The sequence below is a fragment of the Bemisia tabaci genome, chromosome 10, assembly GCF_918797505.1.
Source record: "Bemisia tabaci chromosome 10, PGI_BMITA_v3".
Classification (NCBI taxonomy): domain Eukaryota; kingdom Metazoa; phylum Arthropoda; class Insecta; order Hemiptera; family Aleyrodidae; genus Bemisia; species Bemisia tabaci.
The window spans coordinates 5,500,564-5,524,468 of NC_092802.1; the positions used below are offsets into that span (position 1 = coordinate 5,500,564).

The following is a 23,905-nucleotide window of genomic DNA, read 5'->3' on the forward strand; positions in this document are numbered from 1 at the left end:
AATCAGCACGACTTCCATCGACGTCATTCGAACCGAGATCTCTCGATCGAGGATCTCTCAATTTTCCCTTTGTCGATCGCTTTGTCTATCAATGTCAATAATCATCCTGCTGGAATGACGACGTAGCGGAAGGGATTCGACTGTCGATCATGCAAATACGCGGCAGCGCAGCCGGGACTCAACGCGAGGCAGCGGTGAAGCAAGTCATTTACAGGCCATCCTGGATGTCTCGAAGTGCTTCGCTACGATATAATTATCTGCACTGCATCACCAGTGTGTCTCTGATCTAACGCCAGGTCTCGGTCCTAGGACCCGGTCTTGATGCTCGCTGCGAATGCATGCATGGAACGCCCCTCGAACCCCCCCCCCCCCGCCCCTGGGGGAAAGGGGGTAAGGGGGCGCCAACGGGTCGCTGGTCGCCGGCCGGTATGTCAAACAATCGGACGGAAAGTTGTGGAAGCCACCATTTGCATACTGGGGATATCGGTGTTGCCGTGCGGTGGCGTTTCGTTGCGTGAATCGTATTCTTTGTGGAATTTTGATGTGGAAACGTGAGACATTCGTTGAAATTGATAGACAAAGCTGTAGACAAAGCAGACAAAAAGGATCTGGAGGTATCCTATTTGTGGAAGCGGGTGGTTGCAATAAACGAAGAAGGTACACTGGAAAAATAAGCACATTGGATCTAGAGTCCAGACTCTTGAAAACGTTGACAAGGAAAAATACTCTTGATTCAATCAGATTCAAGCTTAAATCAAAAGGAAATCCGCTCAAATTAGGAGGATTGGTTCTTGATTTAAGCAAAAATCCGATTGAATCAAGAGTATTTTTGGCACCCTGGCGAGCACGGGTTGGATGGAACGACGCACACCTCTTGCGAAGTGTTCACCTGTGCCTTCGTGTCCTTTTTGAAGCGGGAAGCTCAAAAAACCGCATAATTCTTAGGCAGATTATGAAGTTAGGAGTGTATTTCAGACTTTTCTGGTGCGCTCATTGTGATTTTTCAGCCATTTGCTTAACGTAACAACTATTTTCTTCAGTTTTTCTCTGGCTGAAGTTTGCAACAGGCACATTTGTACGTTGTCCAGTATTTCGCTCGCAATGACTTATAGTTATTATCTGAAGTTTCACAAAATTGAATTAGTAGTCGTCGAACTCGTACTAACTTTTAGCAATAAATGCACTGAAAAAAAACAAAACAAAAAAACACATTGGATCTAGAGTCCAGACTCTTGAATAGTTTGACAAGAAAAAATACTCTTGATTCAATCGGATTTTTGCTTGAATCAAAACGAAATCCGCTTAAATTAAAAGGATTGGTTCTTGATTTAAGCTAGATTCTGATTGAATCAAGAGTACTTTTTCTTGTCGATGTTTTTAAGAGTCTGTTCTCTAGATCCAATGTGTTTTTTTTTCCAGTGTGACAAAAAGAAAAATTGGATTTTTATGAGGAAGTTTGGCGGCCGCGGTGGCGACCGTGTCCTTGAGGTACGCGGAATCCGAGCGAGTGGGAGAACCGCAAGTCCCGGACGAGGACGAGATTGAGGTTAAAGATGAGCCGGGAAAATGGAACTGAAACTGTCGACTGTTGAGCGTTGAGTGTTGACTCGTCTGTGGTCCAATGCATCGCTTGATCGTTCGCGGCGCGGAGGTCGCCCCTTAAATGCCTCTCTGATTAAGTTTTGATGCCAATCCGAGACTCAAAACCGCACTCCGCCGCGACTTTGAGAAATCCTCGTGTCGCCAACACAGTTCTTCCAATAAATGCGCATCCATTCCACACGGCTAGTTAAATCGGATTGATATACATTTATCGTAGGTAGTCAACAATCACCGATAATATACTAGCTGTATATGTGTAACGCTTGCATTTACGCGGTGGTCTGGGAAACAGTAGCGTAGCGATATATCGATTGATCTGTCATTTACGCCTATGGAACAAGATCTATGAAGAGGGTGTTCGGAACGGACACCCTATCAATCGATTCTTTACCATAGTTTCCAATGGGGAAATATCGATAATTGATCATTCATGCCTCGCCAGGTAAAGTTCTCAAAAGCGGAGCGGCGACGCACTGGCGCCTTCAAACCTAACAGGGATACTTCACGCATGGCGCAACGCGTGAAGTATCCCTGTTAGGTTTGTAGGCGCCAATGCGCGTTTCGCGCCGGCTGCCCGCCTGCCGCACCGCAGCGTGCCACGGCGCTTGAAGCAACTATTTCACACCAGAGGTATTGCACAGTATCATACGAAATTGAAGGGGCTCTTATATATTAGGAATGGCAGGCATCCATCAAAAGAACGGAGCTTTCCTCGCAAAATAAATCAAGATACTACGACCGAAAAAGAGAGCAGTGGTCCAAAAACTCACTAAGTCCTAGCATCCGTAATTAGTGACGTTTAGCATGAACTTTATCGCCTGGCTGTGAGTTGCTTAATCGCCATCGGCTATAAAAGGCTAAAAGAATTTGTGTAGCCGGCTACAGAAGCTATTGGAAATCTTAAAGCCGGCCGTAGGTCTATGGTATTTTGGAACACAGATTCTACTGCCAATTTTTACCAGGGATATCAAGACAAACTCTCCATGCAAAGATAGGGAGCAAAAACATTGACAGGGCTGCCATTTTATTTGGGGACTCTAAGACTGAAAACACGACAACCCTGTTAATGTATTTGCTTCCTATCTTTGCATGGAGAGTTTGTTTTGATGTAGAGGTGGACTCTCAGGGTAGGGTGGGATATCCCCTCCATTTTGGCATCAACTTGAGAGCTGTTTTTGAGCTTGGGAGTTTATTTCAGAGAAAACCAATGGCACCATCGTGTTTCTCGCGAACTTTTACGTATGAATCAACAGTCAAATCGCAAATTCCTCACACATGCAACATCTCCATTGTGAAAACCTTGCGGCGAACATTCATTTAAAAAAAAACCGAGGTAGTAACACAAAATAGAGAACCTAAAAAGTCGAGAACTGTCGTAATAAAGGCAACGCCGAAGACAGGTGCGAAAGGCGAGATCGATTTCACAAAACGCTGGGTAATTTGCGGTCAATTTCGACTCGACCATAATTTCGGTCCCTCCGCGGTACCGACGTCGATCGAGAAGCCGAGCTCTTTGTTTTAGGTGTTTTTATTTTCAGTTTTCACAATTTATCGATCGTCCCTTTGTCTGCCGTCGATTTTATTTGTTTTCTCCACTCTCTCTTTCGAGGCCCGTTCATTCATACTACGTCTCGTGTAGCGGAAACAACGAATGTGCCTTGCGTTTTAAATGGTACATCTGTTGTTTTAATATTAAACGCTTTGGGGCTCCCGAACAGCGGGTGTTAATGGAGGCGCTCCCAAGCAATATTTTACTCGATTCGCTTTCTTTATCGATCGGAATGATTCGCCTTCGAGAGCCCTCGGTTTTGTAGGTTGAGTTAAACTGCACATCTGCCTTCACCTCGACGCGTTGCAAGTAAGGAAATTAGGATTGTCTAATATTTTAATTTTTTTGTGGGCGAATTGAAGTTCGATGGAAAGGACATTGCGAGCGTGTTGCACCTTTTCCGTGTTCAAAATTAAAAAAACAAACAGATAAAAAAAAAGAACGTGTTGGAATGAAACTGCTGTAATGTTTGGGATTTGTGATTTGATCGTTAGCGCTCTTGGAGTTCTTACGTAAGAACGAGAAACATGAATCTGCAGTGTCATGGCGTGCTTTGCGATGTATCGATTGATCTGCCCGTTAAACCTATGGAAAAGGATCGATTAATAGGGTGTGCATATCGAACACCTTGATAATCGATTTTTTACCATAGCTCCAAATGGGGAAATATTAATTATCGATCTTTCCCGTCCCGCCACTGTAGTAAATCTCAACTTCGTAGAGCAATAAGGCACTTGACTTATTTCGAGGTATATCAGGAAAATATTGCGACACTTATATAGCCATAGCTATAAATTTCTTTTAGAGAAAATTCGCCCGATTCAAGTGATGAACTTCGTTTCCTTGAATGGACTGCGTTTTTCACTATAGAACTGCTATTTCTGGCTCATTGTAGAGACAACGTCTGTAACATTAGTATCCTCATGAAGATAGGTGCTTTTATGAATGAACCAAAAGTCGTAGTTCCTTGTTGGAAAAAGAAAAAAAAAATATTGGTGAAATGGTGCTGGGTCACACCATTTCACCACCATGTCATACCTTGTCATAGTTTGAGCCTCTCTTGGTGTTTTGTCTCGCTTTTTGAAAAGAATAGTCCAAATACTCTACCATCTTTGAAATATCAACTTTGAGTGCTCAATTTCAACCTGGAAGCTTCTTTCCTTACAAAACCCATCTCTTGGTGTCTGGTAAAATTTTATGAAAAGAGTGGTTTAAATCGCTAATTCCTCGCACCTGCCGCAGGTCCATTATTCACACCGCCTATGATCCAAGACGGGTCCCGGTAACTAAGTCTCCGTTTTTTTACATCGTCAACGCGAATATAAAATAAATAAAACTCGCGTTTCCGACGCGAGACGAACTTACCATATTCCGGTGGCACTTGTCGATTCCGAAACGAATAAAAAGCTCTCTTTTGCATTTATGAAAGTCTCACCGCTCCTTTTTTTCTTCTATTTAAATATCTTAAAACGTTCCCGGCTACTTGCGACGTTATGAAGTTACACGGCCGTGAGCTCCCCGGTGTGAAACATCGTCGCCAGATCGTGCTGAAAAATCAGCACTATTCCCTGTTTAAACCCTTGTTATACAGGGTGTCCCAGGATCAAGTATGAATATTGAAGGAGTCGATATTTTGGTCAAAAAAAGACGTTTATGTGGTATAACGTTTTGTCCAAAAACACTTTCCCTGGGAATCAACCCCCCCCTTCCCGCCCGCCCGCGCTTCATAGTACCTATTATCTCGAAAAGGAAGAGTGATAACGAAAAAACGCAAGACACATGCTCTGTATGTTGAAGTTGTTGGCCAACATATGTTAAAAATTCAGCATAAATCTGAAAATCTCAATACAGAGGGAAAAAGCTCATATAAGCACAGTTTTCTCTGATAACGCACGTTGGCGAAAAAAACTCCAACATACTGCCTTACGACCCGTGCGTCCACCGCAATCAGTTTGTACACATTATCCGTAAGAAACCGTAAGAAATCAATTTTTGTCGCTGGAAACATTAATTTTGGCCACTTGCTTGGTACCTCCCTAAACCGCCGCCCCCCTCAAAATGCGTTTTCCCTTATATGAAGGTCAAAAATGAAAACAGCGCTAAAAATTACCCCCATTCCAATTTTCATCAATATTGGTTGATAAACATTGTCACAGTGTCGATTTTTTTCCTCCTAACTTTCAGGGGCCGTAGCCCCCAGGAAAATCGTTTTTGGAAAAAAAGTTATACCCAAAAAACGTCTCTTTGTGACCCAAAGAATCGACTCCTTCCATATTCGTACTTAATCCTGGGACACCCTGTATATCTCGCTTCAATGGCACAACGTGGCAATTTTGGTGTGAAATTACTCCCCGCGGCAGTTCGCGACGAAAGCTTATAATGTCGCTCCTTCCTCTGCCGCCCGGGCGAGGAGAGATTTTAACTCGCCCGGTTGTAATTGCAGTTACAAATCGCGCGCCGGGAGCCTGGAAGACTTTTAAAGGAAAAGCTCGGGAAAAATTTGCAATTCGAATGTGGTGTCGGTGCACCGAGGAGGGTAGCGAAAGCTTCACTCAGCGCGCCCTCCCGCCACCCGCCCCTCGGTGTCCCTCGCCGGCGAGGAGTAAAAAGCTGGGAGCGAATCACAAATTAACTCGCTAACGGAGTCGAAGGACCCGAAGGTGCGAGCGCCGAATGGGAAAGGAAATCACATTGGCGACAGGAGTGTTCCAGTTGCCAAGTTTTCCCGGCGAGCTTTCGATCCGCCCGACGTCACGTGATCGCTTACGGCGGCGTTGAAAGCTCGCGCGCGAGGCAACTGAGAAGGGTGATGAGCTTTTGAAAAATTTAGGGACAATGGGGATGTTGCATATGTGAGGAATTTTCGATTTGACTGTTAATTTCGATTTGACGGTTAAGAATTCCTTATAGGAGGGGGCAAAAAATTTATGAGGATCCAATGGAGATGTTGCATGTGTGAGGGATTTGCGATTTGACTATCGATTCTTGTGTAAAAGTTTGCGAGGAACACGATGGTGCCACTGGTTTTCTCTGAAATCAACTCCCAAGCTCAAAAAAAGCTCTCGAAGTGAGGGTGTAATGGAGGGGATATTTCAAGCTATCCTGAGAGTCCACCTCTACATCAAGAGAAACTCTCCATGCAAAGATAGGGAGCGAATATATTAGCAGGGTTGCCGTCTTTTCAGTTATAGAGTCCCCAAATAAAGTGACAGCCCTGTCAATGTATTTGCTCCCTATCTTTGCATAGAAAGTTTGTCTTGATGTAGAGGTGGACTCTCAGGATGGGGGATCTGGGATATCCCCTCCATTTTGGCCTCATCCTGAGAGCTGTTTTGAGCTTGGGAGATGATTTCAGAGAAAACCAGTGTCACCATCGTGTTTCTCGCCAACTTTTACCTAAGAATCAACAGTCAATTCGCAAATTCCTCACACATGCAACATCTCCATTAGGGATAGTCAGAGACCGGATAACTAGACACGATGCGAATTAAAACATTATGCTACATGAGTTCGAATCAGAATTTCACATAGAACATGACTTTTACTATGAAGATTACGATGCATATGAGAAGTGTGGTAATAGTTCTTGAAAAATCCAGCGAAAATTCGGGAAAGTCATAAGGAACGGACCACTAAACAAGATGCGAATGAAAACATCACGATCACAAACGTTATTGTTTTCAAGAGTCTGGACTCTAGATCCAAGCGACTTTTTTTGCCAATGGAATTAAAGTGTTATTTATTCCCTTTCTGCGTCGAATTTTCGGTGTTTACGATTAACACCCGAAAAACGATCCGCTCCCCCCGCGAGGATCCCAGATTTTCCGGGAAACCGTGAGGTTTCCCGACGATCGTCGCAAAGCAACGCCGACAGCGGAAGCAAAGGCCGATTCCAGCGGAAGGTGAGAAAGCGGAGAGGAGAACAATGACGGCGAGATGAAACGGAAGCAGCGGGGGGGGGGGCGAGGGGGTGGCGGGAAAATCATTTTCACGTAAAACGCTCGCGAAGATTTTCCCGGAGCGTCGCCGAGATGGGAATTCGCTTTTCCCCGGCGGGGGCGGGGGAGGGAGGTACCCGGTGACAAGGTAATTTAAACCAACTGTGCAGTCGTAGGTGATTTGTCCTCCCCCTTCGCTCCGCGAAGACATGCAGATTCGGTGTGCTGCCTGTTCTCGGCAGAAACCGCGGGTCGGCGTGCGGTTTCAAGCGGGGGGGTAAGCGGTTTTTACCTCGGAGTGCTGAACAGGGAGGCACTTGCACTTGTAGGGAGGTCGTTAGTATCGCGAGGGGGTGGGGGTGGAGCGTATGGCACCGGTCCTTTCGATTCGGAGATGTTTTTTTCCTCCCGATCTGAGGCTCCGTGGCTATTATTGCCGTAGTCATTTGTTTATTGCGATCCTGGCTCGGGTTTTATGGCTTCTTTACGTATTTTCTTGGTGTCTATCACGCGGGGGAATCGTTCGAGCGATCTTGAATCGAACTTTGAGCCCAAGCGGTTTTCAACCGATGAGGTTTTTTGTCACCCCCAACGAAAAGCTACGGAGGGTACAACTTCATGGTGTTGTGGCCGGAGGGGTAGTTTCTTGAAAAGTCAGGGAATTTTATCGCGGCACCTTCACTCTTTCAGCTAAATCATGACTTTTTTCAATTTTAAGAGATTTTCCAAGAATATATTCTTGTGAAAATAATTTTTATGAGAAATCGTGTCCCCCAAAAAATAAGAATTGAAATGACAGGAAAAAGAAAATGGATTTTTTAGACTATTTTTCTAACCGCCCTTCAATACCGGCCTTGATATTTTTAAGAGAATCTGTCAATCCCACAATTCCACTCAATTTATTTCTAATTTCTAAAATCCTAGTTCCTACACTTTCGATTTAATCCAAGCTAATCCGCAGCAATTTTTAGGGGGAAAAAAGGTTTTAATTGTATTTTTTATTTCATCCTCTTCTTCTCCTCCTTCATCTTCTTCTTCTTCTTCTTCTTCTTCTTCTTCTTCTTAGTACTCTTTCCGAAGAAAATACACTCTACCATGTTGTATCGACCTGTACCAAGCCTCAAAAGGCTATTGCACTGATATAAAATGAATTTTAAAATCGCAAGCCCTGAAAAATTAAGGAATTTTGAAATCTGAAAAAAAATATTCACCCTCCGCATCGAATTCCTCGCACTGTGAGCAAAAAAAAAACTGGTGAGAAGACGAGTGAGTCGTCAAAGGCCAGGTGATGTACGGCGGAAATAAAGGCGAGCGGAGCGATCAAGGCCGTGTCACGCGGTGCGAAACCGGTGATCGGCCGTAAAGTCAGCGAACATCAATATTTTCGTCGGCGAGACGAGCGGCGAGCAGGTAGCGCGCGCGGGGCCGGCACCGGCTCATTCGAATTCAAATTCGAAAAGCGAGCGAAGGTAATTCATGCAAATTTCCGCCGCCCGCCCGGCCGTCCGTAACTGTCCTAATATTGGGGCTCTGCTCCGAGAGCGATCCCTCCTAATTCCACTATCAATCAATCAGCCGAAAATTTATTTCCCCGCCCGGCTGCCGGATTTCGGTCCGACGTGATCGGAAACGACGGATTGGAACCGAGACGAGGGAAGTAAATTTTGTTCCTTGAGAGATCTTGTTAGTCTCTTCCTTACTTTTTTTCGTTCTTGCTTCGCACCATCGCGCCTTCAATTTTGCGGATGCAACGCGGACATCCATCAAGCACGACTAGTTGTATCTCTGCGCCGCAATCAACGCACGTATTTTTCCTTACTACACTATTCCCATGTTGTGTTGGTTCTGTTTTTCTTAGTGAGGGTGGCTCAAAGGCTATGTGAGCAACACATCCGAAGAGCAGAGAACCGTAATCGGGACTCTTCGTATAACAAGCGATACCTCATTGGCAGCATAGAACGGCGCATTGCGAGTTCACGCCTCGCACCATCGCGCCTTCAATTTTGTGAATACAACACGGACATCCATCAAGTACGAATAGTTGTATCTCTGCGCCGTCATCAATGCGCTGCCTTTCTCCTGCTTTATTTTCGTGCTCGTGTTGGTTGTGTTTGTCTTAGTAGTGGTGCTGCAAAGGCTATGTAAGCATCACAGCCGAAGATAAGAGGAACGTAACCGGGTCTGGTTTTTTAATTTCTCTCCAGAATCTGAGCTGTACCGCATTGGTAGCTCAGAGCAGAGGATTGAGAGTTCACGCTTCGCGCCATGGCGCCTTCAGTTTTGCAGATGCTACACGGACATCCATCTAGCACGAATAGTTGTATCTCTGCGCCGTCATCAATGCGCGACCTTTCTCATGCTCTATTTTCGTGTTGTATTGGTTCCGTTTGCCTTTTCTATAGTGGCGCTTCAGAACGTGTAACACAGAAAATAACATCATTAACAGGACAATATTTTCCAACCTTGAGTAAAATTCAGCAGCAGAACTTAGAATAGGATTCATAAAATGGATTACAATGATTTGTCATCGCAAAGAATGTTGTTAAAAAAACGGAAAAAACAATGCGGTTACTTAGACAAATTTTAAGATAGGCGTGACCTTAAAATGCACGATACTCGCAATTAATTATTATTTGTATTTTATATTTTTTGTCATGGCTAATCATTTTAATCCCTTTCAAGGATCAATTTCCAAATAAGTTTTACTTCTGTATTTTCATCAAGGTTGGTAAAATCTCCTCGAACCTCATTTTCATCACAATGCAAATTACATAGGGCCTCCAAAGGAAAGGGGCTGTCTAAGAAACATTAAAAATATGACCCTCCGTCATTTCATGGACGGCTCCTCAGTATCCTCCATCATATCGCACCATTCTACCAGTATATTATCGAAGCGATCTGACAACGCAGAACTCGGATCACCTCGCGTCATTTTGCATACGAAATGCACACACAACGAGCCCCTCTCAATTTGCCCACGAATTACGATGGCCGGGAGGGAGGGGGGGGGGGTTAGTTTCGAAAATTGCCACTTTAATTTTTCCAGCCGGGGCCGGCTCACAACCGCGCGAAATTTTGAGGCACTCGGGAACGGTTTCAGGAAATCGTTTGTTTGAGCGATGGCCCGAGCGCAGACGAGAATCCGCAGGGGGCCAAGCGCAATTCGCTCGTTACTCTCCTTTACAAGCCCATACGTCTGCTTTATCCCCGCGTATTTTCAGCTAATGGTTTCTCAGATGAAAACACTCGATTTAAGAAACGACGGTATCCTTTTTTAATGGACCCCGCTTCGCAAGCGCTCTTACGAGATGTAGAGCTCATCGTGAACTAATGTCGTTATACTCGTTGAGGAGAGTCTTGGGGTTCGATTAAAAGATGATCCGGTTGAATCGACGCACGGTTGGTGGATCGAGTCGATAGGAGAGGTTGAACATAATTTGAAAACTTTAAACGCCTATAACTCTGTTTATACAAACCTTTGAGGGTCAAAAATTGGTTCCATTGGTTTCCTCGTGAAATTTCCTTCAATTGGCACCCCTTGAACTTTAAAATGTGACGAAATGAACCGCAAAATTCGCAGTTTTTGTCAAAAATTTTATGTTCGACCTCTCAAACTGACTCGATCCACTGTGCGACGGTAGAATATAATTGGAGTTTCCTGTAGGTTTGATGGACGGCATTCCCGGACGGCTATTATCGCCGATACTCGTCTAGGTTTCGTTTTAATGAAACCCTCAAACTGGATTTACATCTGAATTTGAAGAATGACTTGCGACTTTTCGGAGAGTCGCAGATGGTGGAAACATTAAAAGACGGTCTCGTTGGGTGGTTGACTAAGTTTTTAAGAATTCTCATCCTCACGAACGAACGGTCAGGGAAAAATTTGTTGATTGCCATTTCAAAAAAAAAAAAAAAAAAAAAAAAAAAGATTGAATGGATTTTTTCCATACACCGGCTGTTCTGGATACGCCATGAATCTAATGCGAAATTAATCCCATAAAAATGACATGCGGTCTTGTGGAAATTATTTTTAGGCCTGAAATGCGGAGATAGGAGAGTATTCTCGCCGGAACGATATGGACTGAAATTTTAAGACGCAACTTAAAACCTATTTAAAAGTTCCTCGTACACCTAGGAACAGAGAGATCTCCTTCCCAAGGCAACTTCAAGGATATTTCTTGTCGAGAAAGTTTCAAAGAGAGCCTCGAAATTCCAGCCTGAAAGTTTGATAAGATTAGGGCTTCAACGAAAGATGCTTCGACGTTGGCTTTCCATGACTTCAATACGAATGAACGCAAGAAAATCATTTACGCCTTCAATTTCGTAGACATCCCTTAGGTACACACAAGGCCCTTAAGTCCCTTAGTGTTAGCGTGTGCGGCGCCGTACGATCGTTCCTGCAATTGGCCTAAAGAGAGCCTTCATTTTTTAGCATATGCAACACAGACATCGATGAAGCACGAATAGTCGCATTATACTGCCGTGCTAAGGAAGAACGCCGTATGAACATTCTAGAGTTGCCAAATTTCCTACGATAAAATGTTTATTTTTGAAGAAAATTGTGAGAATTTTCCCTTGAAATTTTCAGACCTTTTAGATCAGATTACAAACAAAATTATCTAAGAAATTGGCCGAAAAATATTCAAAAAATTTCCTGAAAATTAGTGATGTGCCGGAGGAAATTTGGCAACGTCTGAAGGTTCACACGGCATTTTTCCTTAGCACGGCAGTATAGGCGTTATAATTAACACTGTTCGCTCCTACCCACACTGGGAAAAAAAACACATTGGATCTAAGTCCAGACTCTTAAGAACTTCGACAAAAAAAATACTTTTGATTTAATCAGATTTAAGGTTAAATCATGAACCGCGCCTCTTAATTTGAGCGGATTTCCTTTTGATTTAAGCTTAAATCTGATTGAATCAAGAGTCCTTTTTCTTGTCAATGTTCTCAAGAGTCTGGACTCCAGATCCAATGTGTTTTTTTTTCAGTGCAGTTGCAGAAAGCGCGAGGAAGTGCCTTCAGTTTTTTGTGATGCAACACGAACATCCATCTAGTACGGTTTAAGGTTTTATTTTTATTTTTTATTTTTATAATTGTTATTAACTGTGACTTTTGCTTATTTCTGTTCCAGAGCAATCGCGGTACTTAACGGCGTACGCGTGCGAGGGGAAGACACTGAAGATCGAATGCGAGGAGGGGGAGTTGATCAACCTGATCCGGGCCAACTACGGCCGCTTCTCCATCACCATCTGCAACGACCACGGCAACACCGACTGGAGCGTCAACTGCATGTCGCCCACCTCCCTCCGGGTCCTCCACGCAAGGTAGGCAACCACCAACGCATCTTAAACTTAATTCACATCCAATACCTTTTATCAAAAATATTTCACTCATAGGTAGAGGAAGAATCCCTGTTGTAAAGAATCATCTACCTCAGAGCATATCGATGGCCGAAGTACAAAATCGCGCATCTTCGTTGCGGTGTTTCAAAATTTCAGTTCCTATTTTATTTTTTCGAAGAGAAAGAAACCCACTGTATAGCGTAAAATTCGTGCAGAATATTCTGCCGACAGAGAAAAAAAATTAAGGAACCAGGAGAAAAGCTTAATACGTCGTATAAGGGCCAACAAGAAGGTATTAGGCCTTGTCTCCACGGGACGTTTTCATGGGATGTGTCCCAAGTTCGAATCGCAGGAATGAAACTTCTGGGATTTTTCCCAGTTACCGTCTCCACGGGACGAGGCTCATACGGTCCTGCGACTAGTTTGCGCGGGAAGATGAATTAGATGAAGTCGTGTATTTAACCGGGATTAAAATAATAATTGCACTGAATTGACAATTAGACACATCATTTTAACTAAACAAACCTGAACAATGGAGTATTCAACGAAATATCGCACAATTCGTTTTCAATTTTTCTTCCTCTCTCAGTGGGTCCTTAGGAGTAAAAGGACCATACTTGGTACTGGGAAAAATATTGATTAACTCAATATTTTTCCCAACTTCGTAAGTGGGATTTTTCCCTGGGACAAATCTCGTGAAAAGGCCCGTGGAGACAAGGCCTTATAAAGGGGTTGAGTGGTTCTGCTTTCGGTGCCCCAAAAGCAGAAGTCTCCATTTGCCTCCAAGAGGCTAACTAATGGAATGTGTCCGATTGTCCCCGCTGCCCACTACTGATCCACTCAAATGATGATGGGTCAGATAAGGAGCCGTGTATGATCCTTTAAGCAATTGCACCGCTAAGCACATGCACTTGCTTTATGTCTGATTGGCCATTCGGTATCGACTCTGAGATTTAATTTATAGCCACTGCCACTCACCCCCCTCCCTCCTCTTATGCTGTGGCCAATCAGAGATTCCCAATCTACGCCCGCGGCGGAAATAGCTCCTTGTTTCCGGCTTTAACCGGAAGGAGAATCGTCCGAATTGCAATTCTCACCACGGAGTCTCTACCTATGAGTGGAATATTTTTGCTTTGTATCATGTGTACTTTCTATTATCCTCTATTATTTTGGATGCACGTAAGGCTTGACATAAGAATACGATGGAGTCCAATCGCTCTTAAGACAATGTAAATTCGCTGTCTCTCCACTTGAGATCTAAAAGCTTTCAAAGATACCGACATTTTTGGAAAATTTACGTTTGTGCCTGCTTAGCATTTGAAAAAAGTATTGACTTCTTAATTTTCATCGCCAAAGCTCTCGAAAGTCTGGTGAATTTGGAAGAGAGCCCGTATAAAGTAATCATGGAATTGATAAAGTGGATTTCCGTCTGAAGTCAGTGTCAAGCCTTACTTTTGATTTGCTTACGCACTGAGAAAAAAAAGAGAGGTTTGGTAAATTGATTTTTTATCCCCCTCTCACTGGCCTCCGTCAATATTTAATTTTAAAAATTAATTAGAAAATCATATTTTTATGAATAATTAACTTTTGTCCTGATTAAAATTATTGATCTTACTTGGTCCTATTTTTCATACATTTACTGTAACCAAGATATTTTGGTCATTCCAACATGAAGCTCGCCCGATAGAGATGTGAATGCTGGTTCTTGTAAAACACTGTTCATATTGATCTGGGAACGATAAATATTGCCTTGGTTTTTTTTTCTCAGTGCGTCAATAAATTCAATTAAGATTTGTTCGCTATAAACCCGAGACGACCCTTGTGTTATTGAACCATAAATCGCCAAGCGTATAACTGTTTTTTTATTAACAGAAAACCCTCGAGGACCAGTGACGCAGCGTGCTTTGCGATATATCGATCGATCTGCCATTTAAACCTATGAGAAAGGATCGATGAGCAGGGTGTTCCTTAATAATCGATTCTTTACCATAGCTTCAAAGGGGGAAATATCGAAAATCGATCATTCATGCCTCGCTTTGCAATTACGCTCGGTCATTCTTTTCTCTCCGTTTTTTTTCATAAATCCATACATTCGAGTTGATAATATTTCCTTCTGAAGATTACTTCCAGCGAAAGCACCCGTTCATGTGTTTTTAAATTCAAACGCATACATAGCCCGTCTCCGCGTCAATTAATCTCCTCGAAGTTTTCTTTTGACAAGCCCCATTCCCCCTCTCCCCGGCCTTTTGAGCGGGTCCCTCGGGATTTTTCGAAACCAGCCGAAATGATAAAAATATCACGCCCCGATGCCCTTGGCACTTATCGGTAGCTTTGCAGACGGTGAATTTTTGCCCCCCGCCCTTCCCCTCTCACTCAACTGTATGTGCGTGTGTAGGCGTGCGTTTACCATAGCTACAGGGTGACCCGAAAATGCGTACCCTTTCTGAATTTACAGGGAGCTACAGTACTTAATTCAGCGCCGAAAGCTTCGCAAAATGGACTTCATTTTGCAATTGGGAACTATAAAGTCTTGTTTATCCGTAAAAACACGTATGTACATAGGGATACTAATGTTACATACGTTGTTTCTAAACTGGAGCCAGGAATCGTAGTTCCCAATTTCAAAATGTGACAGTCAAGTGGCATGTTTCCGATCATATTACACTGGAAAAAAAAGTCGCTTGGATCTAGAGTCCAGACTCTTGAAAACATTGACAAGAAAATATACTCTTGATTCAATCGGATGTTTGCCTTAATCAAGAACCAAGCCTCTTAATTTAAGCGGATTTCCTTTTGATTCAAGCAAAAATCTGATTGAATCAAGAATATTTTTCCTTGTCATCGTTTGCAAGAGTCTGGACTCTAAATCCAAGTTACTTTTTTTTTACCAGTGTAGTATTCATATGTTTGTGCCCTTACCTGAAGTTTTTTTCCATTAAAAAGCACCCTGCGCCGGGAGAGGTGGTGGCTCGGAACTTAGGTTCCTTTTCTACTAGCGCCGATATTAAAATGTCAAAAAAGGAAGTTTAAAGAGCAAATTTGGTAGAATCACTCTATGGTTGATTCGTCCACCCTCAAAGAACAGAACTTCGTCAAAAAGTAATTTTTTTAAAATCATAAGCGGATCCAAACACCCCGAACAGCGGTAGGGGGGGGGGGGGGGGCGAGGGCCTCCCCCAGAAAAGTTTTGAATTTTCGAAGCATCTAATATACATTTTGAGTCAATTTCTTCATAAATAATTACCGAATGTATGCGTCTTTCCTTCCTCTTTCTACCTTCTCCTTGTCTTCCTTCCTTCTTTTCAGGTGAATGAGGGGGGGGGGGGGGCGCACCCTGCGCCCCTCCTTCCGGGTCCGCTCATGCTTTTAATTCGGCTGTTACGTCTCTGCTCTTCAAATAATAACCCGTTCGATTCAGTCCACTTTCGCAACACCCTGTGAACAGGAATACCGCGCGTCAGGCGCGGATATCATCCGAGAGGAAAAATCGAATTTGAGCCCTTCTGCCCTGCCGCGAACTGTGATTGCGGATCGGTGGCGCCCCCACCCGCCCCCTCCCGCCCTGTCGCGCCCTTTTTTGCGGGCGAGATAATCGCCGGCGTCCCAGAGGACGTATCCGGCGGCGTGTTTATTTGTCACACACCTCCGGCGAACATCTGACACGTCGTATCAATCATACGCTTGATATTCTTTTTTTTTAAAATTTTTGTTCGCGCCCTCCCTTTATTTCGTATTTTTTACTACCGGCTCCCCCGTGACATGACCTTCCGACGGTGATTTTTCACCGGCCGCGATTCGGATTGCGTATCGCAAACGATTGTTAAATTGGTTTCAGGGGGACTTTTAATTGAATATTGAGTGAACCTTGTGCCGTCGCAAGACCGATAAGGAAAAGTAAGGATCCCCTGTTCTGAGTTGAAATTTTCCGTGTGTTTGGTTACTTCTAGTTACTTTTTTTCCGGCCAAATCTACCACTCTCTTTTTGTTTTTGCCTTTCACTTGTGAAAATTTGCTCGAAATTTCTTGGAAAAAATCCATCGATCCTTGGGATTTCTTTTGAAAAATTTTTCAGTGTCTGTCTCTCCCTTTATAGACAGAGAGACATTTCAACACAAAAGTTTGGTTAATATGGGAAGTAAAACACATAATAACTCTAGCCTTTGGTTGATACTTTCAAGAGAAAACGCCAGCTAGTTTTCTTGAAGAAATTTAATATGATACTAGTGGTGAATACCAAAGTCGCAATGCATTTTCCCAGTCTCTCCATTGTTTTCTGCGCTAAATTCACCGCAAACTGTACCGAAATCAACTCAAAATTTGTGTTGGTATGTGTTTCACTTCCTATATTAACCAAAAGTAACACAAGGACACGAATATTTTTATCAGTGTAGGCTAGGCACTCTGTATCCGGCCCCCCGGGGGTAAAAGAGCTAAGTGGCTAAGTTTAAGGGAAATGCTAAAAACGGGGGATTGCGGGTTCGACGTGGCACTCTTGGGGCGGTTTCGATGCACCCCGCGATGACGGCTCCGGAGTGCGGATCCGCGGCGACCGGCGAAACCGGTTCCCGACCGGCCGGGCCCGGACGCAGCGCCCGGGCAGCACCGAGTCCATCATTTTTTCCACTTACCTTATCAGTGCGCGCTCTCCGGCCGGTTTTCTGGGCGAGGGAGACCCCCCCCCCCTCCCTCCGCCTCGCCCCTCGGCCGCGGAGTTGTGGGATTATTGGGTTTCCGATGGATGGATGCACTCTCCCGCGGAATTTTTCGAATTCGTCACGCGAGCTCCGCCGTTTTTCTAATCGCGACAAGAGAGCCAGCCCTGCTGCCAGCATGTATCCGGAAAAGGTTTTTTTTATGGGCTCTCGAGAGGCTGAGACTAGCAGTCCGGTAAAGGAGGGGGAAAGAGGGGTTTTCCGGAACATATCGTCGTTTTTCCGGAACATATCTTCGTTTTTCCGGAACATATCTTCGTTTTTCCCGAACATATCGTCGTTTTTCCGGAACATATCTTCGTTTTTTCCGGAACATATCTTCGTTTTTTCCGGAACGTATCGTCGTTTTTCCGGAACATATCGTCGTTTCTCCGGAACATATCGGTGTTTTACGAGACATATCGTTTCCCGGGACTTATCATTGTTTTCCGGAAAATATTGTCGTTTTTCCGGACGAAAGAGCGTGACTTTATTCAGATGTTGAAAAATTGACTAAAGCAATTTATTTTTTACGGTATGTCGACCGAGTACCTTCCCCTCCAATTTTTATGATTTTTGCTTGTACTGACAGGAAAATTGGAGAAATTTTCAGTCAGAAATGCCTAACAGTTTTCCAATTGAAAATGCAATTTGCGGAATTTTGCAATGGTGACTTAAAGTTACGTTCCTTGGACTCTGTAACGACGTAATTAGGAACAAGCTGATTTTTACCCCTTTGATAACACTTCTAAAAGCTTATTTTGTACGTATTATTTTGTGCAAATAAAGAAACAAAAAGAAAAACACTTTGAAGAGTAATATACTCCAGAGTAATCGAATCATTAAAGGCTTCTTTCGTATTTATATCAATCCTCACCCGTCGATTATGCTTAGCCGATGAAGTTCTGTTTGACGCACTGGGCGGAAACCAGCACCGTCGTAAATCGTAGTAAAATTGCCGCTGATATTTGAATAGCTCTCGAAATAACTGCCAACAACATTATTGGAATGTCCCAGTTGCGTTCTGTTCAAGACACTGATTGGAAGGCTAGTAAATTTGCCCCTTATGTTTGAGCAGCTCTCAAAGTAAATCCCAGTTGCATTCTCGTCGGGGAAAAATTGGAACGAAATAATTGGAAGAACCGAATAAAAACGAGCAGTAGGAGAGAACCTCTCGTCAAAACAAGCGATCCCCGATTCAATTTCAAAAGCCTGCACTTCAGACGTAAATGCTCTCATCTGAGCAAAATGCGCGCTGCAGAAATAGGTCGGCGAGTTCTGAGAATTTCTCGATATCATCAGCCACCAGTGTCGCAAATGCGCTAATTGTCTCTAAGTTCCTCTCCCTCCGCTTTGGAAGCTTTCTCCTGCACGCCTAGCAACGAAAGCTCGTCGAATGAAAATGAAAATGCAAATGGCACGTACACGCAGTTCTTTGCATTGGTTTAGTCCTCAACATATTTTATCGGGATCCCGGTACAAACTTATCTGGTTATTCATTCACAACGGTGTAACCGAGAGTGTTGTGTGATTTAAATCACTTTATTTACATTTTGACTCTTTTGAGAAACCTTAGTTTTGCATAAAAGATCGCAGTTTCATAATTATAGTTCGACCTGCCTCCTCCTCTTACCAAATTGGGGGAAAGTTCAAGCGGGTGTGCGTGTTTGCCCTACGGTATTTTTCTGATTTGCCTCAATGCCGAACGTCCAATATTCCGGCAAAATGCCAGATATTCCTGCAAAATGTCCGATGTCTCGGCAAAGTGTCCGATTTTCCGGTAAAATGTACAACTTTTTTAAAGTAAATATTGAGTAATAAGGGAGAAAAGGAGCCATCTTGGTTTGATACTGAAATCTGAGGATTGGCAGCGGCATGTTTTTTATTAGAAGGTAGGCTGCCTCTTTGGATCTGAAAAGCTCCATATTTCTACGTACTCTCCCCGTACACACGGAAAAAACTTCGTGTTTGGGACCCGATGTTGAGGTCAAGGATCTCTGAAGTTTTCGGATCGTGCATCCGAAAGCTCGAGGTCCACTTGCTGAAGTTCGGGTCAAACATCTGAAGCACTACAGCACATACCGAAGCACTTCAGGTGTGTGAGCCGAACCCCTCGGTCAATAGCGGAGTACTTCGGATGATCCGAACTTCGGCAGGTGAACCTCAAGTTTTCGGATGTAAACTTCAGAGATCCGTATGACCTCAACTTCGGGCCCCACATACGAAGTATTTTTCTTATACCCGACACTTTCGGTTTTTATTACATACCGAAGTACTGCAGGTGTGTGAACCGAACCCCTCGGTAAATACCGGAGTACTCCGGATGATCCGAACTTCGGCAGGTGAACCTCAAGTTTTCGGATGCAAACTTCAGAGATCCGTATGACCTCAACTTCGGGCCCCACACACGTGTAGGCCGTTTTCTCCGTGTAGGTTTTCCGTATCAAACAAGAGCCGGTTTGACAAACCGCTGAGCAAAGAGCTCTAAGCGGCGTTCATGAGTCATGGTTAAACTAAGTAGGGGTTGCTACCCCGTAGACAAGGTCGAGAAAACCCGCGACTCGCTCGTTTATCATGGGGCTCACGCAGAGCGGCGGAGCTGCTCGGGGTTGGGTTGTGTCACGTTCCGCGGAGGGCAGGAGCGAGGTTAAAAGTTGCAGAGAGCGCGCCGAGTATCATTTCAGTTCCGCGCGTTGAACTTGCGCGAGTTCGCGGGAACGAGTTCGCGGTCAACGCACTAAATACATCATTTACACGCGACAGCTTTGAATTGGCAAAACAGAGCTTTCCTGCTTAATCCTCTTCCTCTCATTCATTCCCTCCTTCTTCTTCTTCGCCCAGATCGATCCACCTACGAGAATGCCACAATTCAGTGCCTTCCCGCGTTGCCACGTTCCGCGGATAGGAAAGAATGTTACGGTCGTGATCGTAGTCGTTCTTTGAAGCCCTAGACGCGCCTGCGAGTTACAAGCGCGTGTTGAACGTGGAACACCAATGGGAAACGAGGATTTCGGTCGCTCAAAGTCGAGCTAGAGTCCCTTTATACTGAGAGTCAAGACAATGTGAATCCATATTTCTAATTGGTTCCCGTATTTCAGGCCTTCACAGTGTCACAAACGGGAATAAAGATTACATTTTCACCGATTGCAAAGATTATAATCTGGAAAGAACCGCGGAATAACGGGTTCGACAAGGAACGAACGGAACGAGAGAGGGAACGGAGAATGGAATTTGAGAATGGGTCGATCAAAGATTACGGAAAACGTTTAATTTTTGTAATCTTTATTCCCGTTTGTGACTCCATGAGGGGCCGTTGTCTTGACTCTCAGTATAAAGGGACTCTAGTTGAAACTAGTGGTTGTTTCAGATTAAGGGTTTTGTTCGTTAGCCCTCGATCTGTCTTCCTTTCTCTTTCGCACTCTTCGGAGTTTTTCTTTCTCTTTTCTTTGGGTCCAGTTTCACACGACGTCGCTCCTCTGACGTAAGGGCGTATCTCGTTTTTCGCTACTTTTCAGGAGAGCGAAAATAAGATTTCCGCTATCTTCTTTTGCGTGCCATCGTTTAGCTATTCAACCTACGGTGATCATTTTTTCATCGGTTTATAGGAAAAAAGGTCAGGATTCATGATATGTCAAATTTTTATATCATTATTGATTTTTAAAGAGGTTTAAGACGAGTTTAAAGAAATATGCCAAGATACGCCCTTACGTCAAACCCGTTTCCGCGCGCAGCAACTAGTTACGCCCCTGTCTTGATGCCGCAGAGCTCACGGCTAACGCTTGATATTAGTTTCAACTCGTTTCCGAATTTTAAAAACCTATTTGCCGACGAACCCCTAATACAATTTTGACTATTATGTATTCAGAAGAGTTGATTAAAAAAAAAAAGAAAAAAAAATGCGTTTACCCATTGTATTAATTGCCTTATTTTTTTTATTAATAACTGTTATTTTTTTCTTTCTCATAAAACCACCTCTCTGCGTTTGAATCAGGGTTGAGACTGCCGCCTAGAAACAGACGCCCGCATTAATGGTTTTGTTTTTATTTTTTGCTTTTTTTTAATTAAAATATTTACAATACAATAATTACAATACAATTACAAAATAGCTAAAATATAGTAACATCTATTCCTGATACTAACATTTCTTTCGGAGCCAATAAAACTAACCACACGAGGATTAGAACATAAAAAACATATGATTTTCGCAAAACTAAGAGCGTGATTATTGATTTATTTATCCTTTCTTTGCGATTTTACCAGATTGTAATGATGTATAGAAAGATACATGTTCAGGATTTCTGATCAAAGGTGTATCTCCAGTGCACAGTGATATCAAATCATCGTACTTTTCTTTCGGTATAGGTCTGGAGTTTTTGTTTAACTCTTTCAGTCTTGGGAATGAAACTTTCGCTTTTTGCCTCACTGAATTTCGTTTTAAGTTGATAGATAGGTATGTTTTATCTAAGTGACTGTTTTTAAAGAACACCTTTTGCGGCTCTTGTTTAGTAACTCTAAGTTCAACGATTTCTGTCCAGTTAATGTCGTTATCGCGAGCATTTAAAATTCTTAACTCTTTGGATAACAATTTGAAACCGAGGAAATCTTTAAACGATAATGTTTCCACTGAATATGGGTTTTTACGGCGCGCAAGTCTTAAAATGGGAGGTAACTGCGATGGTATAAAAAGATCTCCCGAAGCTTTAATTGCAGATCCGATTGCGCTGTGAGCTGAGTCACCCTCATTTTGTCCATGATATGGTTCAAAAAATCTAAGATTAATCTCATTGACATTTTTACTTTTCCGTACAAAGTAAATGAGCATAGCGGCTATAATTGTATTTTTGTTTTGCCCAGAACAACCATCTGCAAAGAGATTCACACATTGTTTTTGTTCAACATCTTGGGCTTGCAAAAATTTATACACGCAAGTTGCAATTTCAGAAGATCCCCTCTTGCTTTCACTTTCATTCCATAAAAAGCAAAAACAATTCTTAGTGGCTAAGTCATAAATCGTAAAATTATACACAGAAAACCTACGTTTATAGTAAAGAGCACCCTCCTTAGAAATGGGTAAATAAATCACCTGCTGCAAATCAAAACATGCACTACCCTGCTTCGAATTCTCTTTTTGAGATTCTTCCTTACATTTTTGTTTAATTTTTCGGATTTGTATTTTCTCAGCCTCATGGAGGTCATACGTTTCTTTGAGAGATTCCTTAACTTTCTCATCACCTGTCTTAAAAGTCATACAAAGAGAACATTGATCCTTTTTGGGTCTGTGAAAACTCAAATTCATTGACTTAAAAACTCGTTTATATAATTCAAATTTAGCGATTGGCTCATCATCTGGCTTATCTTGTAAATACAGCTGATACATTTTAGGGAGACTAAGATCCGGGTGCAAATACTCTCTTTGCGTGGATGATCTACAATAATGCGATTCTACTCTTGGAAATCGGTCAATATGAGTTACAACACTTTTTCGCTTTATCGCATCTGTCTTAGCCAATGAGTTAACCCTCCCGCCACGATTTTCTTCCTCAAGAACTCCATTTTCGTTTACTTTGGACAAAGTAACGCGAACAAATTTCTCACTTACGCATAACGTGTTCAAAAACATTTTCTTACAGACTAATACGGAACCACCATCAAAGGGTAATCTATAATGGAGGGATTTTGATCTACGAGAAGGTGTTTCGGCACAAGATTTAGTATCGGCTTTCTTATCGTACATTGTAACATGTTTTAATATAAAACATCGTTGGGTCTGAATATCACCACGTTTATAGAATGCCTGAAACAGATTTTCGCGGTTTAAGTCAGAAAAGGAGTTACAACTTTTACCGAACTTGTCACATTTACCGTTACATTTTGGACCCAATTTTTTGGCACTTACTATCTTCCCTGTGTTAGGACTTACGTACTCTCCCCCAGAGTTTCTCATCCTTTTAGCTCTTTTTTTTTTAGGTGTACATTTTCGTTTCGTAGACGTACCTTCTTTTGGGAGCCCTCAACGATGTAATCCTCAGGAACTTGAATAGGTTCGGGGGTGGAAAGCTCCCTTAAGAGGCATCCTCCAAGATGCACTTCAGCACAATCAACATTTTCCTCAAAAGCGTGATCGAAACACAATACTGCAGAACAAATACCGCACTTTTCGAATTTTTCTCTGCCACATACGACACACGATTCTGGCTCACTATTAGCAGGAAGATTGTTTTCTAGATTTGAACGAATGATTGCTAAACTAATATGCTCTTCAGCACAATCAACATTTTCCTCGAAAAAATGATCGTAACACACTACTGCAGAACAATTAACACAAGCGGCGAATATTTCCCTGCCACACACAACACACGGTATTGGCTCGCTGCTATCAGGACGATTCGCGATTTCATCTTGCACACTACTTGGAGATTTTTCCGACAAACAACTTTTCTCTAAAATATTTTCGCGGCTCGGAGATTCGGAATTGTGGCACGATTTATTTTTCTTATCAAAAACGGCAAAATTCGCGAGTGGTAAATCATCATCGGAGTCCGAAGAGTTTTGATGATACGGACTCAAATTTAGAGATTCCTCATCATCTTCGGTAGCAACAACAGTACCAGGATAATACTTTCCTTTATAGTTCATCCGAACGCGAGAGCCGGTTTTTAAGCTTAGAGTTTTCGCCGGAGGAATCGCCTCCAATTCAGCCGAACTTACAACGTTTTTAGTCCCGTTGGTCCATTCCACAAGCACATCCATGTCGACGGTCAAATTATTCACAAGTTCATC

At 43.0% G+C, this 23,905-nt stretch overlaps 2 protein-coding genes across 8 annotated transcripts in view; one reads left to right on the forward strand and one right to left on the reverse strand.

Annotated features, from left to right (window-relative positions):
* Positions 1-23,905, forward strand: part of LOC109029870 (latrophilin Cirl) — a 648,752-nt gene that overhangs the window by 524,230 nt on the left and 100,617 nt on the right. For all 7 annotated transcript variants that reach the window (XM_072305247.1, XM_072305250.1, XM_072305249.1 and 4 more), the window contains one exon: positions 12,224-12,416. In XM_072305247.1, the coding sequence (XP_072161348.1) occupies positions 12,224-12,416 (193 nt within the window). The remainder of the gene's footprint in view (positions 1-12,223; positions 12,417-23,905) is intronic.
* On the reverse strand, positions 20,627-22,950 carry LOC140225656 (uncharacterized). Its single transcript, XM_072305253.1, has one exon. The coding sequence runs from the start codon at positions 22,857-22,859 to the stop codon at positions 21,360-21,362; it is 1,500 nt and encodes a 499-aa protein (XP_072161354.1). The 5' UTR covers positions 22,860-22,950; the 3' UTR covers positions 20,627-21,359.

Excerpts from the sequence above, each read along its gene's own strand:
- LOC140225656 (XM_072305253.1), bottom strand. The coding sequence starts at position 22,859 with ATGTACGATAAGAAAGCCGATACTAAATCTTGTGCCGAAACACCTTCT.